Source organism: Anabrus simplex, chromosome 11 (genome assembly GCF_040414725.1).
Source record: "Anabrus simplex isolate iqAnaSimp1 chromosome 11, ASM4041472v1, whole genome shotgun sequence".
Classification (NCBI taxonomy): Eukaryota; Metazoa; Arthropoda; class Insecta; order Orthoptera; family Tettigoniidae; genus Anabrus; species Anabrus simplex.
The window spans coordinates 119773131-119789953 of NC_090275.1; the positions used below are offsets into that span (position 1 = coordinate 119773131).

The window sequence follows — 16823 nt, forward strand, 5'->3', positions numbered from 1 at the left end:
AGTCAAATTTATCTATATTTAACTATATGCCTCCCTTATTTAACCAAGGCCTGTTGTGATTCTGAGGTTCCGGATACGGTACACTAACCCATAACAATAATACGGTAATACATTTTTATAGTCATAGTTAGGGTAATATTGAGGTACCTCACTTTTGGATTATTCTCTTAATCTAAAAAGTTTCAAACTACAGATTTGATTATTTCTACAAATATCAAATTAATTGCCAAGTTACTCAATTTCTTCATTTACTTTAGTATGATTTTAATTATTATTTGTAATTATGAATACATTTAAAACCTTTTAAGTTTAATGGTGTGCCTCATTTCATATGACATGGCAAGGAGGGCCAAAGCATTAAGTAAATACTATTTCCCGGGCTTTGAATGATCTACTTTTGGAGTGGGCTTCTCCCTTCCACGATAATTATTGTTATTGGTAATTATATTCGTTCTGTGACAATATTGAACTCAGAAGGAAAATCTACCCAAATATATTTGTTTATGGCGTGGGTTACTGTAGGCACGTCCTAGTTCGTGAACCATGGGCAACGACTGAGTGGCCAAGTAAGTGGTCCTGAGAGTCGGGATACCAGTTGCTATGGAATGGGAGTGGGCATCTCGGACATATTCTGAGTCATGGCCCTCCTTGTGCTCAGGCGGGTGGGACTATACAATTCACCGGTGGTCCATAACCCGTTAGAGGAGAGATCCTCACTTGGACTATGTGTAAGTAGGGTAGCACACTGCTTCATATATTTACCGAGCTCAGAACGTTTTATGCTAGCTTCGGACCTGTGGGAGTAACGGAGTCCCACACCCATTTGACAGGCGACGTACTCCTTGAAAACAACTTAGCAAATGAAATGGAATTCGATGAGGAGTTCTTCAATATTAATGGGGCTGAGTCAACAAAGGGGGGATGCATCTGGATGTGCTACGAGTAAGTGATATACGGGTAAGGGGAGATAATGAGGAAGAGATAGGAGATTATAAAGTGTACTTGACGGGTGTTAGAAAGGAAGGGCAGAGTATGGGGTAGGGATATTTATCAGGAACATAAATGAGCGAATGGTGTGGGTAGATTTAGCAGTTGGAGGAATTAGGACGAGAATTGTCTCATTTTATTCACCATGTGAGGGTGCAGATGAGGATGAAGTTGACAATTTTTATGATGCATTGAGTGACATCGTGGTCAGGGTCAACAGCAAGGATAGAATAGTGCTAATGGGCGATTTCAATGCGAGAGTTGGGAATAGAACTGAAGGATGAGAAAGGGTGATTGGTAAATGTGGAGAAGATATTGAAGCTAATGATAATGGGAAGCATTTGCTGAACTTCTGTGCTAGTATGGGTTTAGCAGTTACGAATATATTCTTCAAACATAAGGCTATTCACTGCTACACACGGGAGGCTAGGGGCACCAAATTCATAAAAGACTGTATCTTAACAGACTTCGAATTCAGGAAATCTGTTAGGAATGTATGAGTTTTACGGGGATTTTTCGATGGTACAGACCACTATCTGATCTGTAGTGAACTAAGTATCTCTAGGCCTAGGGTAGAGAAAGTGAAATCTGCCTGCAAACCAATAAGGGCAGAAAATCTCCAGGACAAGGAAATCAGATAGAAGTACATGGAAATGATTAGTGAGAAGTTTCGAACAGTGGACAGTAAGCAGGTTCAGGATATAGAAAGTGAATGGGTGGCATACAGGGATGCTGTAGTAGAAACAGCAAGGGAATGCCTGAGAACAACTGTGTGAAAAGATGGGAAAAGGCAAACATCTTGGTGGAATGATGAAGTGATAGCAGCTTGTAAACGTAAAAAGAAGGCTATCAGAAATGGCTCCAAACAAGGGCCGAGGCAGACAGGGAATGTTATGTAGATGAAAGAAACAGAGATAAACAAATAGTTGTTGAATCCAAAAAGAAGACACAGAAGATTTTGGTAATGACCTGGAAAGGCTAGGCAGAGCAGCAGGGAAACCTTTCTGAACAGTAATAAAGAATCTTAGGAAGGGAGGGAAAAAGGAAATGAACGGTGTTTTGGGTAATTCAGGTAAACTCATAATAGATCCCAGGGAATCACTGGACAGGTGGAGGGAATATTTTAAACATCTTCTCAACGTAAAAGGAAATCATCCTGGTGGTGTTACGAACAGCCAAGCTTATGAGGAGGAGGAAAATGCTGTTGGTGAAATTACGCTTGAGGAAGTGGAAAGGATGGTAAATAAACTTCATAGTCACAAAGCAGCAGGAATAGATGAAATAAGACCTGAAATTGTGAAGTATAGTGGTGAGGCAGGGATGAAATGGCTTTATAGAGTAGTAAGATTAGCATGGAGTGTTGGTAAGGTACCTTCAGATTGGACAAAATGAGTAATTTATTGCACCTATCTATAAGCAAGGGAACAGGAAGGATTGCAACAACTACCGAGGTACGGGATCTCATTGATTAGTATACCAGGCAAAATATTCGCTGGCACTTTGGAAGGGAGGGTGCGATCAGTAGTTGAGAGGAAGTTGGATGAAAACCAGTGTGTATTCAGACCACAGAGGGGCTGTCAGGATCAGATATTCAATATGCAACAGGTAACTGAAAAAATGCTACGAGAGGAATAGGCAGTTGTGTTTATGTTTCACAGATGTATAGAAAGCATATGACAGGGTGCTGAGGGAAAAGTTGTCCGCCATACTGGGGGACGATTAAAATTAGGACTATTAGGCAGTACCATATGGCTGATAAAACAGGCATGAGGCAGTTTTTAAAAAGTAACTATGATCACTGGAAAATGGTAAATAAAAATGTAAACATACTCTGGGATGGGTTTAAAGCAATTGTTGAGGAATGTGAAAATAGGTTTGTTCTTTTAAAGGTGGTAAGGAATGGTATGGATCCACTATATTATAACAGAGAAGTAAGGAACTAAGAAGGAGGTGCAGACTGGAAAGAAATAGAGTTAGAAATGGTTATGGAAGTAAGGAGAAATTGAGGGAACTTTATAAGAAATTGAATCTAGCAAAGAAGTCAGCTAAGGATAACATGATGGCAAGCATAATTGGCAGTCATACAAATTTTAGTGAGAAATGGAAGAGTATGTATAGGTACTTTAAGGCAGAAACAGGTTCAAAGAAGGACATTCCAGGAATCATTAATGAACAAGGGGAGTGTGTAAGTGAGGATCTTCAAAAGGCAGAAGTATTCAGTCAGCAGTATGTAAAGATTGATGGTTACAAGGATAATGTCCAGATAGGGGATGTGAGTAATACTAAAGAAATATTAAAATTTACCTATGATAACAATGACATTTACAGTAAGATACAAAAGTTGAAAACTAGAGAAACAGCTGGAATTAATAAGATTTCTGGGGATATACTAAAGGCAATGGGTTGGGATATAGTACCATATCTGAAATAATTATTTGATTATTGTTTGGTTGAAGGAGCTATACCAAATGAATGGAGAGTTGCCACAGTAGCCCCTGTATATAAAGAAAAGGGTGATAGACATAAAGCTGAAAATTACAGGCCAGTAAGTTTGACATGCATTGTATGTAAGCTTTGGGAAAACATTCTTTCTGATTATATTAGACATGTTTGTGAAATTAATAACTGGTTTGACAGAAGACAGTTTGGATTTAGGAAAGGTTATTTGACTGAAGCTCAGTTTGTAGGATTTCAGCAAGATATAGCAGATATCCTTGATTCAGGAGGCCAAATTGACTGTATTGTAATTGACCTATCTAAGGCATTTCATAGGGTAGATCATGGAAGACTCCTGGCAAAAATGAGTGCTATTCGACTAGAAAAAAGAGTGACTGAATGGGTGGCTATATTTCTAGAAAATAGAACTTAGAGAATTAGAGTAGGTGAAGCTTTATCTGACCCTGTAATAATTAAGAGGGGAATTCCTCAAGGCAGTATTATTGGACCTTTATGTTTTCTTATATATATATCATATGTGTAGAAGTGGAATCAGAGATAAGGCTGTTTGCAGATGATGTTATTCTGTACAGAGTAATAAATAAGTTACAAGATTGTGAGTGGCTGCAGGGTGACCTCGATAGTGTTGTGAGATGGACGGTGGACAATGGTATGATGATAAACGGGGTTAAAAGTCAGGTTGTGAGTTTCACAAATAGGAAAAGTCCTCTCAGTTTTAATTACTGCATTAATGGGGTGAAAGTTCCTTTTGGGGATCATTGTAAGTACCTTGGTGTTAATATAAGAAAAGACCTTCATTGGGGTAATCACATAAATATGATTGTTAATAAAAGGTACAGATCTCTGCACATGGTTATGAGGGTATTTAGGGGTTGTAGTAAGGATGTAAAGGAGAGGGCATATAAGTCTCTGGTAAGACCCCAACTAGAGTATGGTTCCAGTGTATTGGACCCTCACCAGGATTACTTGATTCAAGAACTGGAAAAACTCCAATGAAAAGCAGCTCGATTTATTCTGGGTGATTTCTGACAAAAGAGTAGAGTTAAAAATATGTTGCAAAGTTTGGGCTAGGGAGATTTGGGAGAAAGGAGACGAGCTGCTCGATTAAATGGTATGTTCCGAGCTGTCAGAGGAGAGATGGCGTGGGAAGACATCGGTAGACAAATACGTTTGGGTGGTGTCTTTAAAAGTAGGAAATATCACAATATGAAGATAAAGTTGGAATTCAAGAGGACAAATTGGGGCAAATATTCATTTAAAGGAAGGAGAGTTAGAGATTGGAATAACTTACCAAGGGAAATGTTCAATAATTTTCCAATTTCTTTACGATCATTTTAGAAAAGGCTAGGAAAACAACAGATAGGGAATCTGCCACCTGGGCGACTGCCCTAAATGCAGATCAGTAGTGAATGATTGATTGACTATGGAATTAAAGGTAAATTATTAAAATCCATCAAAGGCATTTATGTTGACAGTTGGGCTTCAGTGAGAATTGATGATAAAATGAGTTCTTGGTTCAGGTTACTTACAGGGGTTGCTGTTCATAGTTTACATGTATCATCTGCTGAAAGGTATAAAATGGCAGGGAGGGATTCAGTTAGGTGTTAATATAGTAAGAAGTCTGGCCTATGCTGACGTCTTGGTCTTAATGGCAGATTGTGCCGTAAGCCTGCAGCGTAATATTTTGGAACTTGAAAATAGGTGCAATGAGTGTGGTATGAAAATTAGCCTTTCGAGACTAAATTGATGTCAGTAGGTAAGAAATCCAACAGAATTGAATGTCAGATTGGTGATACAAAGCTAGAACAGGTCGATATTTCAAGTACGGTGTTTAGGTTGTGTGTTCTCCCAGGATGATAATATAGTAAGTGAGATTGAATCAAGGTGTAGTAAAGCTAATGGACTGAGCTCGCAGTTGCGATCAACAGTATTCTGAACATTAAAATAAGAATAATAGTTAACACCACCTTTCCAATACTTAACTTTCCTTATATTTAGGAAATAAACATTACAACAGGCGTTGTAAGATGGGGCATGTTTCGCTTAACTGTCGTAAGCATCATCAGCCGAAAATAAATCTTAGCCTAAAGTTAGGTCAGGGCCCCGAACCTAGTGTTCTTAAAATATATGGTACCCTAAGAAACAACATTTACATTTAGAAAATCAAATAGTCTTAAAACTAGTGTGAAAAAAACATAAAATATTTCAACATGGCTAAGAGAAAAACACACAATCGTGTTGAAGCAGAGGATAAAAACAGAAAGTACAATACAATAATTAAAATCATTAGGGTATCATTGCTACCAGTCAGTCAACCAGAATGTTCAAACATAAAACAACACTCAGCAACGGGCATACGTTTAACGGACCCCCTCGAACGGCTAATGTCTCCGGTCAACGCTCATCCAACATAAGAGTTTTCAGTTCACGCATTTGGCATCTTATTTTTCCGTTTCGATCTTGAACTCCCAGTAAAAATGAAGCGGCTTCAGACGTGATCAATTCCTGTTTGAAGTGTTACTACTCCATATCTGCTACAATATGTGATTTCTCTTGCCCGTCTCACGTATCTATACAAGAGTGTGATTTAATTATTTCTTCATTCAAAAGAATATAATCATCATGTTTTGTCATGATGAACATTCTTATTAACTGACTGGCAGCTATGAGTTTGATTATTACACTGCCAGTTCTGTGTTGTACCTTATGTTTTTAACCTCTGGCAACACGATACGTGTTTTTCTCACTTAACCATGATGAACACTTATATATTTTCACTCTTGTTTTATGTTTGAACACAAAGTTTTGTGATCCAATACTGCTCACACTGTTGGTCGCTGCAATTTTTATATATTCAAGGTAGATTCTCAAATTCGCTTCCTGTAAAAAGAAGGGAGTTAGAAGTAAGTTCCTTTCTAAAACGAATATTTGACTGCTACTATACAGTATATGATCTTGCTAATATTTTCCTTCCTGCGCACATTGTTTAGTTCATTTTAGAACTGACGTACTGGTATGTCACGCAGATAAGAGCGGCGATTGGCCTCAGGTCACTCTTCGAGGAGGCAGCAGCTACGTATACAAAGGAGGGATCGTGCGCAACGTTACGGAGATTGTGTCACACGACTACCCTCCAAATGACATCACCCTTCTCAAGGTACGTATATTCTTCGCCAAAACAGTGTCCATGACATCGCCCTTTTCAAGGTACGTATATTCTTCGCCAAGACAGTGTCACATGACATCGCCCCCCTCAAGGAATGTTCACTCCCCACCACGATAGTGCCAAATGACATCGCCTTTCCCATTGCATGTAGTCACCACCAACACAATGTAACGTGACATCGCCCTTCTCAAGGTAAGTACAGTCACCACAACGAAAGTGTCACATGACATCGCCTTTCCCAATTTATGTAGTCACCACCAAGATAGTGTCATATGACATCGCCTTTCTCAAGGTATGCAGTCACCACCAAGATAGTGTCATATGACATCGCCTTTCTCAAGGTATGTAGTCACCACCACGATAGTGTCATATGTCATCGCCTTTCCCAATGTATGTAGGCTCCACCAAGATAGTGTCATATGTCATCGCCTTTCCCAATGTATGTAGGCTCCACCAAGATAGTGTCATATGTCATCGCCTTTCCCAATGTATGTAGGCTCCACCAAGATAGTGTCATATGACATCGTCCTTCTCAAGGTATGTAGTCACCACCAAGATAGTGTCATATGACATCGCCTTTCCCAATGTATGTAGGCTCCACCAAGATAGTGTCATATGACATCGTCCTTCTCAAGGTATGTAGTCACCACCACGATAGTGTCATATGTCATCGCCTTTCCCAATGTATGTAGGCTCCACCAAGATAGTGTCATATGACATCGCCTTTCCCAAGGTAAGTAGGCTCCACCAAGATAGTGTCATATGACATCGTCCTTCTCAAGGTATGTAGGCTCCACCAAGATAGTGTCATATGTCATCGCCTTTCCCAATGTATGTAGGCTCCACCAAGATAGTGTCATATGTCATCGCCTTTCTCAAGGTATGTAGTCACCACCAAGATAGTGTCATATGACATCGCCTTTCCCAATGTATGTAGGCTCCACCAAGATAGTGTCATATGACATCGTCCTTCTCAAGGTATGTAGTCACCACCAAGATAGTGTCATATGACATCGCCTTTCCCAATGTATGTAGGCTCCACCAAGATAGTGTCATATGACATCGTCCTTCTCAAGGTATGTAGTCACCACCACGATAGTGTCATATGTCATCGCCTTTCCCAATGTATGTAGGCTCCACCAAGATAGTGTCATATGACATCGCCTTTCCCAAGGTAAGTAGGCTCCACCAAGATAGTGTCATATGACATCGTCCTTCTCAAGGTATGTAGTCTCCACCAAGATAGTGTCATATGACATCGCCTTTACAAAAGTATGTAGGCTCCACCAAGATAGTGTCATATGTCATCGCCTTTCCCAATGTATGTAGGCTCCACCAAGATAGTGTCATATGTCATCGCCTTTCTCAAGGTATGTAGTCACCACCAAGATAGTGTCATATGACATCGCCTTTCCCAATGTATGTAGGCTCCACCAAGATAGTGTCATATGACATCGCCTTTCCCAATGTATGTAGTCACCACCAAGATAGTGTCATATGACATCGCCTTTCCCAATGTATGTAGGCTCCAGCAAGATAGTGTCATACGACATCGCCTTTCTCAAGGTATGTAGTCACCACCAAGATAGTGTCATATGACATCGCCTTTCCCAATGTATGTAGTCACCACCAAGATAGTGTCATATGACATCGCCTTTCCCAATGTATGTAGGCTCCACCAAGATAGTGTCATATGACATCGCCTTTCCCAATGTATGTAGTCACCACCAAGATAGTGTCATATGACATCGCCTTTCCCAATGTATGTAGTCACCACCAAGATAGTGTCATATGACATCGCCTTTCCCAATGTATGTAGGCTCCACCAAGATAGTGTCATATGTCATCGCCTTTCCCAATGTATGTAGGCTCCACCAAGATAGTGTCATATGTCATCGCCTTTCCCAATGTATGTAGGCTCCACCAAGATAGTGTCATATGACATCGTCCTTCTCAAGGTATGTAGTCACCACCAAGATAGTGTCATATGACATCGCCTTTCCCAATGTATGTAGGCTCCACCAAGATAGTGTCATACGACATCGCCCTTCTCAAGGTATGTAGTCACCACCAAGATAGTGTCATATGACATCGCCTTTCCCAATGTATGTAGGCTCCACCAAGATAGTGTCATATGACATCGTCCTTCTCAAGGTATGTAGTCACCACCAAGATAGTGTCACATGACATCGCCTTTCCCAATGTATGTAGGCTCCACCAAGATAGTGTCATATGACATCGTCCTTCTCAAGGTATGTAGTCACCACCACGATAGTGTCATATGTCATCGCCTTTCCCAATGTATGTAGGCTCCACCAAGATAGTGTCATATGACATCGTCCTTCTCAAGGTATGTAGTCACCACCACGATAGTGTCATATGACATCGCCTTTCCCAATGTATGTAGGCTCCACCAAGATAGTGTCATATGACATCGTCCTTCTCAAGGTATGTAGTCACCACCAAGATAGTGTCATATGACATCGCCTTTCCCAATGTATGTAGGCTCCACCAAGATAGTGTCATATGACATCGCCCTTCTCAAGGTATGTAGTCACCACCAAGGTAGTGTCATATGTCATCGCCCTTCTCAAGGTAAGTAGGCTCCACCAAGATAGTGTCATATGACATCGTCCTTCTCAAGGTATGTAGTCACCACCACGATAGTGTCATATGACATCGCCTTTCTCAAGGTATGTAGTCACCACCACGATAGTGTCATATGTCATCGCCTTTCTCAAGGTATGTAGGCTCCACCAAGATAGTGTCATATGACATCGTCCTTCTCAAGGTATGTAGTCACCACCACGATAGTGTCATATGTCATCGCCCTTCTCAAGGTAAGTACAGTCACCACAACGAAAGTGTCATATGACATCGCCTTTCTCAAGGTATGTAGTCACCACCACGATAGTGTCATATGTCATCGCCTTTATCAAGGTATGTAGTCACCACCACGATAGTGTCATATGTCATCGCCCTTCTCAAGGTAAGTACAGTCACCACAACGAAAGTGTCATATGACATCGCCTTTCTCAAGGTATGTAGTCACCACCACGATAGTGTCATATGTCATCGCCTTTCTCAAGGTATGTAGGCTCCACCAAGATAGTGTCATATGACATCGTCCTTCTCAAGGTATGTAGTCACCACCACGATAGTGTCATATGTCATCGCCTTTCCCAATGTATGTAGGCTCCACCAAGATAGTGTCATATGACATCGCCTTTCCCAATGTATGTAGGCTCCACCAAGATAGTGTCATATGACATCGCCCTTCTCAAGGTAAGTACAGTCACCACAACGAAAGTGTCATATGACATCGCCTTTCTCAAGGTATGTAGTCACCACCACGATAGTGTCATATGTCATCGCCTTTATCAAGGTATGTAGTCACCACCACGATAGTGTCATATGACATCGTCCTTCTCAAGGTATGTAGTCACCACCACGATAGTGTCATATGTCATCGCCTTTATCAAGGTATGTAGTCACCACCACGATAGTGTCATATGACATCGTCCTTCTCAAGGTATGTAGTCACCACCAAGGTAGTGTCATATGACATCGCCCTTCTCAAGGTAAGTACAGTCACCACAACGAAAGTGTCATATGACATCGCCTTTCTCAAGGTATGTAGTCACCACCACGATAGTGTCATATGTCATCGCCTTTATCAAGGTATGTAGTCACCACCACGATAGTGTCATATGACATCGTCCTTCTCAAGGTATGTAGTCACCACCAAGGTAGTGTCATATGACATCGCCCTTCTCAAGGTAAGTACAGTCACCACAACGAAAGTGTCATATGACATCGCCTTTATCAAGGTATGTAGTCACCACCACGATAGTGTCATATGTCATCGCCTTTATCAAGGTATGTAGTCACCACCACGATAGTGTCATATGACATCGTCCTTCTCAAGGTATGTAGTCACCACCAAGGTAGTGTCATATGACATCGCCCTTCTCAAGGTAAGTACAGTCACCACAACGAAAGTGTCATATGACATCGCCTTTCTCAAGGTATGTAGTCACCACCACGATAGTTTCATATGTCATCGCCTTTCTCAAGGTATGTAGTCACCACCACGATAGTGTCATATGACATCGTCCTTCTCAAGGTATGTAGTCACCACCACGATAGTGTCATATGTCATCGCCTTTCTCAAGGTATGTAGTCACCACCACGATAGTGTCATATGACATCGTCCTTCTCAAGGTATGTAGTCACCACCAAGATAGTGTCATATGACATCGCCTTTCTCAAGGTATGTAGTCACCACCACGATAGTGTCATATGTCATCGCCTTTATCAAGGTATGTAGTCACCACCACGATAGTGTCATATGACATCGTCCTTCTCAAGGTGTGTAGTCAATACCAAGATAGTACCATATGACACCGCCTTTCCCAATGTTTGTAGTCACCACCAAGATAGTGTCATATGACATCGCCTTTCTCAAGGTATGTAGTCACCACCAAGATAGTGTCATATGACATCGCCTTTCTCAAGGTATGTACAGTCACCACCAAGATAGTACCATATGACACCGCCTTTCCCAATGTTTGTAGTCACCACCAAGATAGTGTCATATGACATCGCCTTTCTCAAGGTATGTAGTCACCACCAAGATAGTGACACATGACATCGCCTTTCTCAAGGTATGTAGTCACCACCAAGGTAGTGTCATATGACGTCGCCTTTATCAAGGTATGTACAGTCACCACCAAGGTAGTGTCATATGACATCGCCCTTCTCAAGGTATGTACAGTCACCACCAAGGTAGTGTCATATGACATCGCCTTTCTCAAGGTATGTAGTCTCCACCAAGATAGTGTCATATGACATCGCCTTTACAAAAGTATGTAGGCTCCACCAAGGTAGTGTCATATGACATCGCCTTTCTCAAGGTATGTAGTCACCACCACGATAGTGTCATATGACATCGCCTTTCTCAAGGTATGTAGTCTCCACCAAGATAGTGTCATATGACATCGCCTTTCTCAAGGTATGTAGTCTCCACCAAGATAGTGTCATATGACATCGCCTTTCCCAATGTATGTAGTCACCACCAAGATAGTGTCATCTGACATCGCCTTTCCCAATGTATGCAGTCACCATCAAGATAGTGTCATATGACATCGCCTTTCCAAAAGTATGTAGGCTCCACCAAGGTAGTGTCATATGATATCGCCTTCCCCAATGTATGTAATCACCACCAAGATAGTGTCATATGACATCGCCCTTCTCAAGGTTTGTACAGTCAACACCAACAGAGTGTCATATGACATCGCCTTTCTCAAGGTATGTAGTCACCAACAAGGTAGTGTCATATGACATCGCCTTTCAAAAGTATGTAAGCTCCACCAACGTAGTGTCATATGACATCGCCTTTCACAATGTATGCAGTCACCACCTAGATAGTGTCATATGACATCGCCTTTCTCAAGGTATGCAGACACCACCACGATAGTGTCATATGACATCGCTTTTCCAAAAGTATGTAGGCTCCACCCAGATAGTGTCATATGACATCGCCCTTCTCAAGGTTTGTACAGTCAACACCAACAGAGTGTCATATGACATCGCCTTTCTCAAGGTATGTAGTCACCAACAAGGTAGTGTCATATGACATCGCCTTTCAAAAGTATGTAAGCTCCACCAACGTAGTGTCATATGACATCGCCTTTCTCAAGGTATGCAGACACCACCACGATAGTGTCATATGACATCGCCTTTCCAAAAGTATGTAGGCTCCACCAAGATAGTGTCATATGACATCGCCTTTCCCAATGTATGTAGGCTTCACCAAGGTAGTGTCATATGATATCGCCTTTCTCAAGGTATGTAGTCACCACCAAGATAGTGTCATATGACATCGCCTTTCCCAATGTATGTAGGCTCCACCAAGATAGTGTCATATGACATCGCCTTTCTCAAGGTATGTAGTCACCACCAAGATAGTGTCATATGATATCGCCTTTCTCAAGGTATGTAGTCACCACCAAGATAGTGTCATATGACATCGCCTTTGCCAATGTATGTAGGCTCCACCAAGATAGTGTCATATGACATCGCCTTTCTCAAGGTATGTAGTCACCACCAAGATAGTGTCATATGACATCGCCTTTCTCAAGGTATGTAGTCTCCACCAAGATAGTGTCATATGACATCGCCTTTACAAAAGTATGTAGGCTCCACCAAGGTAGTGTCATATGACATCGCCTTTCTCAAGGTATGTAGTCACCACCACGATAGTGTCATATGACATCGCCTTTCTCAAGGTATGTAGTCTCCACCAAGATAGTGTCATATGACATCGCCTTTACAAAAGTATGTAGGCTCCACCAAGGTAGTGTCATATGACACCGCCTTTCTCAAGGTATGTACAGTCACCACCAAGGTAGTGTCATATGTCATCGCCTTTCTCAAGGTATGTACAGTCACCACCAAGATAGTGTCATATGACATCGCCTTTCTCAAGGTATGTAGTCACCAGCACGATAGTGTCATATGACATCGCCCTTCTCAAGGTATGCAGTCACCACCAAGGTAGTGTCATATGTCATCGCTTTTCTCAAGGTATGTACAGTCACCACAAAGATAGTGTCATATGTCATCGCCTTTCTCAAGGTATGTACAGTCACCACCAAGATAGTGTCATATGACATCGCCTTTCTCAAGGTATGTACAGTCACGACAAAGATAGTGTCATATGTCATCGCCTTTCCCAAGGTATGTACAGTCACCACCAAGATAGTGTCATATGACATCGCCTTTACAAAAGTATGTAGTCACCACCAAGATAGTGTCATATGACACCGCCATTCTCAAGGTATGTACAGTCACCACCAAGGTAGTGTCATATGTCATCGCCTTTCTCAAGGTATGTACAGTCACCACCAAGATAGTGTCATATGACATCGCCTTTCTCAAGGTATGCAGTCACCACCAAGAGAGTGTCATATGACATCGCCTTTCCAAAAGTATGTAGGCTCCACCAAGATAGTGTCATATGACATCGCCTTTCACAATGTATGCAGTCACCACCAAGATAGTGTCATATGACATCGCCTTCCAAAAGTATGTAGGCTCCACCAAGATAGTGTCATATGACATCGCCTTTCCAAAAGTATGTAGTCACCACCAAGATAGTGTCATATGACACCGCCTTTCTCAATGTATGTACAGTCACCACCAAGATAGTGTCATATGACATCGCCTTTCTCAAGGTATATAGTCTCCACCAAGATAGTGTCATATGACATCGCCTTTCTCAAGGTATGCAGTCACCACCAAGATAGTGTCATATGACATCGCCTTTCTCAAGGTATGTAGTCTCCACCAAGATAGTGTCATATGACATCGCCTTCCTCAAGGTATGTAGTCTCCACCAAGATAGTGTCATATGACATCGCCTTTCCCAATGTATGTAGGCTCCAGCAAGATAGTGTCATATGACACCGCCTTTCTCAAGGTATGCAGTCACCACCAAGATAGTGTCATATGTCATCGCCTTTCTCAAGGTATGCAGTCACCACCAAGGTAGTGTCATATGACACCGCCTTTCTCAAGGTATGCAGTCACCACCAAGGTAGTGTCATATGACATCGCCCTTCTCAAGGTATGCAGTCACCACCAAGATAGTGTCATATGTCGTCGCCTTTCTCAAGGTATGTAGTCACCACCAAGATAGTGTCATATGTCGTCGCCTTTCTCAAGGTATGTAGTCACCACCAAGATAGTGTCATATGACATCGCCTTTCTCAAGGTATGCAGTCACCACCAAGATAGTGTCATATGACACCGCCTTTCTCAAGGTATGCAGTCACCACCAAGATAGTGTCATATGACATCGCCTTTCTCAAGGTATGTAGGCTCCACCAAGATAATGTCATATGTCATTGCCTTTACAAAAGTATGTAGTCACCACCAAGATAGTGTCATATGACATCGCCTTTCTCAAGGTATGCAGTCACCACCAAGATAATGTCATATGTCATCGCCTTTGTCAAGGTATGTAGTCACCACCAAGATAGTGTCATATGACATCGCCCTTCTCAAGGTATGCAGTCACCACCACGATAATGTCATATGTCATCGCCTTTCTCAAGGTATGCAGTCACCACCAAGATAGTGTCATATGACATCGCCTTTACAAAAGTATGTAGTCACCACCAAGATAGTGTCATATGACACCGCCTTTCTCAAGGTATGTACAGTCACCACCAAGGTAGTGTCATATGTCATCGCCTTCCTCAAGGTATGCAGTCACCACCAAGATAGTGTCATATGACATCGCCTTTCTCAAGGTATGTAGTCACCACCAGGATAATGTCATATGACATCGCCCTTCTCAAGGTAAGTAGTCACCACCACGATAATGTCATATGTCATCGCCTTTCTCAAGGTATGTAGTCACCACCAAGATAATGTCATATGACATCGCCTTTCTCAAGGTATGCAGTCACCACCAAGATAATGTCATATGACATCGCCCTTCTCAAAGTATGTAGTCACCACCACGATAATGTCATATGTCATCGCCTTTCTCAAGGTATGTAGTCACCACCAAGATAGTGTCATATGTCATCGCCTTTCTCAAGGTATGCAGTCACCACCAAGATAGTGTCATATGACATCGCCTTTCTCAAGGTATGTAGTCACCACCAAGATAATGTCATATGACATCGCCCTTCTCAAGGTATGTAGTCACTTCCACGATAGTGTCATAAGACATGGCTCATCTCATGTAATGTACTGTCACCACTAATATAGTGTCATAAGACATGGCTATTATCTGTGTAATTAATACCAAAAATAGTTTTTCGGCCCTGAGGGAAGTAAGCGATACGCAAGGTATCCGTATGGGAAGCAGTCAAACATATAGCGCATAATCCGTTACCGGTACGAAAAGCGGCAAAGTTAGGCCTAAAATCCCACACAGTGCACCGGCGAATGTGTCGAACATTCTTATACACTGACTGACAGAGCAAATGCAACACCAAGAAGGAGTGGTCAGAACTTTATGCCAATTGCTGGGTAGACTGACGTCACTGAGGTATGCTCATGATGTGAAATGCGCCGCTGTGCTGCGCACGTAGCGAACGATAAATGGGACACGGCGTTGGCGAATGGCCCACTTCGTACCGTGATTTCTCAGCCGACAGTCATTGTAGAACGTGTTGTCGTGTGCCACAGGACACGTGTATAGCTAAGAATGCCAGGCCGCCGTCAACGGAGGCATTTCCAGCAGACAGACGGCTTTACGAGGGGTATGGTGATCGGGCTGAGAAGGGCAGGTTGGTCGCTTCGTCAAATCGCAGCCGATACCCATAGGGATGTGTCCACGGTGCAGCGCCTGTGGCGAAGATGGTTGGCGCAGGGACATGTGGCATGTGCGAGGGGTCCAGGTGCAGCCCGAGTGACGTCAGCACGCGAGGATCGGCGCGTCCGCCGCCAAGCGGTGGCAGCCCCGCACGCCACGTCAACCGCCATTCTTCAGCATGTGCAAGACACCCTGGCTGTTCCAATATCGACCAGAACAATTTCCCGTCGATTGGTTGAAGGAGGCCTGCACTCCCGGCGTCCGCTCAGAAGACTACCGTTGACTCCACAGCATAGACGTGCACGCCTGGCATGGTGCCGGGCTAGAGCGACTTGGATGAGGGAATGGCGGAACGTCGTGTTCTCCGATGAGTCACGCTTCTGTTCTGTCAGTGATAGTCACCGCAGACGAGTGTGGCGTCGGCGTGGAGAAAGGTCAAATCCGGCAGTAACTGTGGAGCGCCCTACCGCTAGACAACGCGGCATCATGGTTTGGGGCGCTATTGCGTATGATTCCACGTCACCTCTAGTGCGTATTCAAGGCACGTTAAATGCCCACCGCTACGTGCAGCATGTGCTGCCGCCGGTTTTCAGGGTCTGCCCAATGCTCTGTTTCAGCAGGATAATGCCCGCCCACAAACTGCTCGCATCTCCCAACAGGCTCTACGAGGTGTACAGATGCTTCCGTGGCCAGCGTACTCTCCGGATCTCTCACCAATCGAACACGTGTGGGATCTCATTGGACGCCGTTTGCAAACTCTGACCCAGCCTCGTACGGACGACCAACTGTGGCAAATGGTTGACAGAGAATGGAGAACCATCCCTCAGGACACCATCCGCACTCTTATTGACTCTGTACCTCGACGTGTTTCTGCGTGCA

The 16823-nt window shown here is 42.8% G+C and overlaps 1 protein-coding gene across 1 annotated transcript in view; it reads left to right on the forward strand.

Annotated features, from left to right (window-relative positions):
• The window catches only part of LOC136883174 (trypsin-1-like), a 159000-nt gene that overhangs the window by 63984 nt on the left and 78193 nt on the right, over nucleotides 1–16823 (forward strand). The window contains exon 2 of the mRNA XM_068229628.1: nucleotides 6471–6601. Within this exon, the coding sequence (XP_068085729.1) occupies nucleotides 6471–6601 (131 nt within the window). The remainder of the gene's footprint in view (nucleotides 1–6470; nucleotides 6602–16823) is intronic.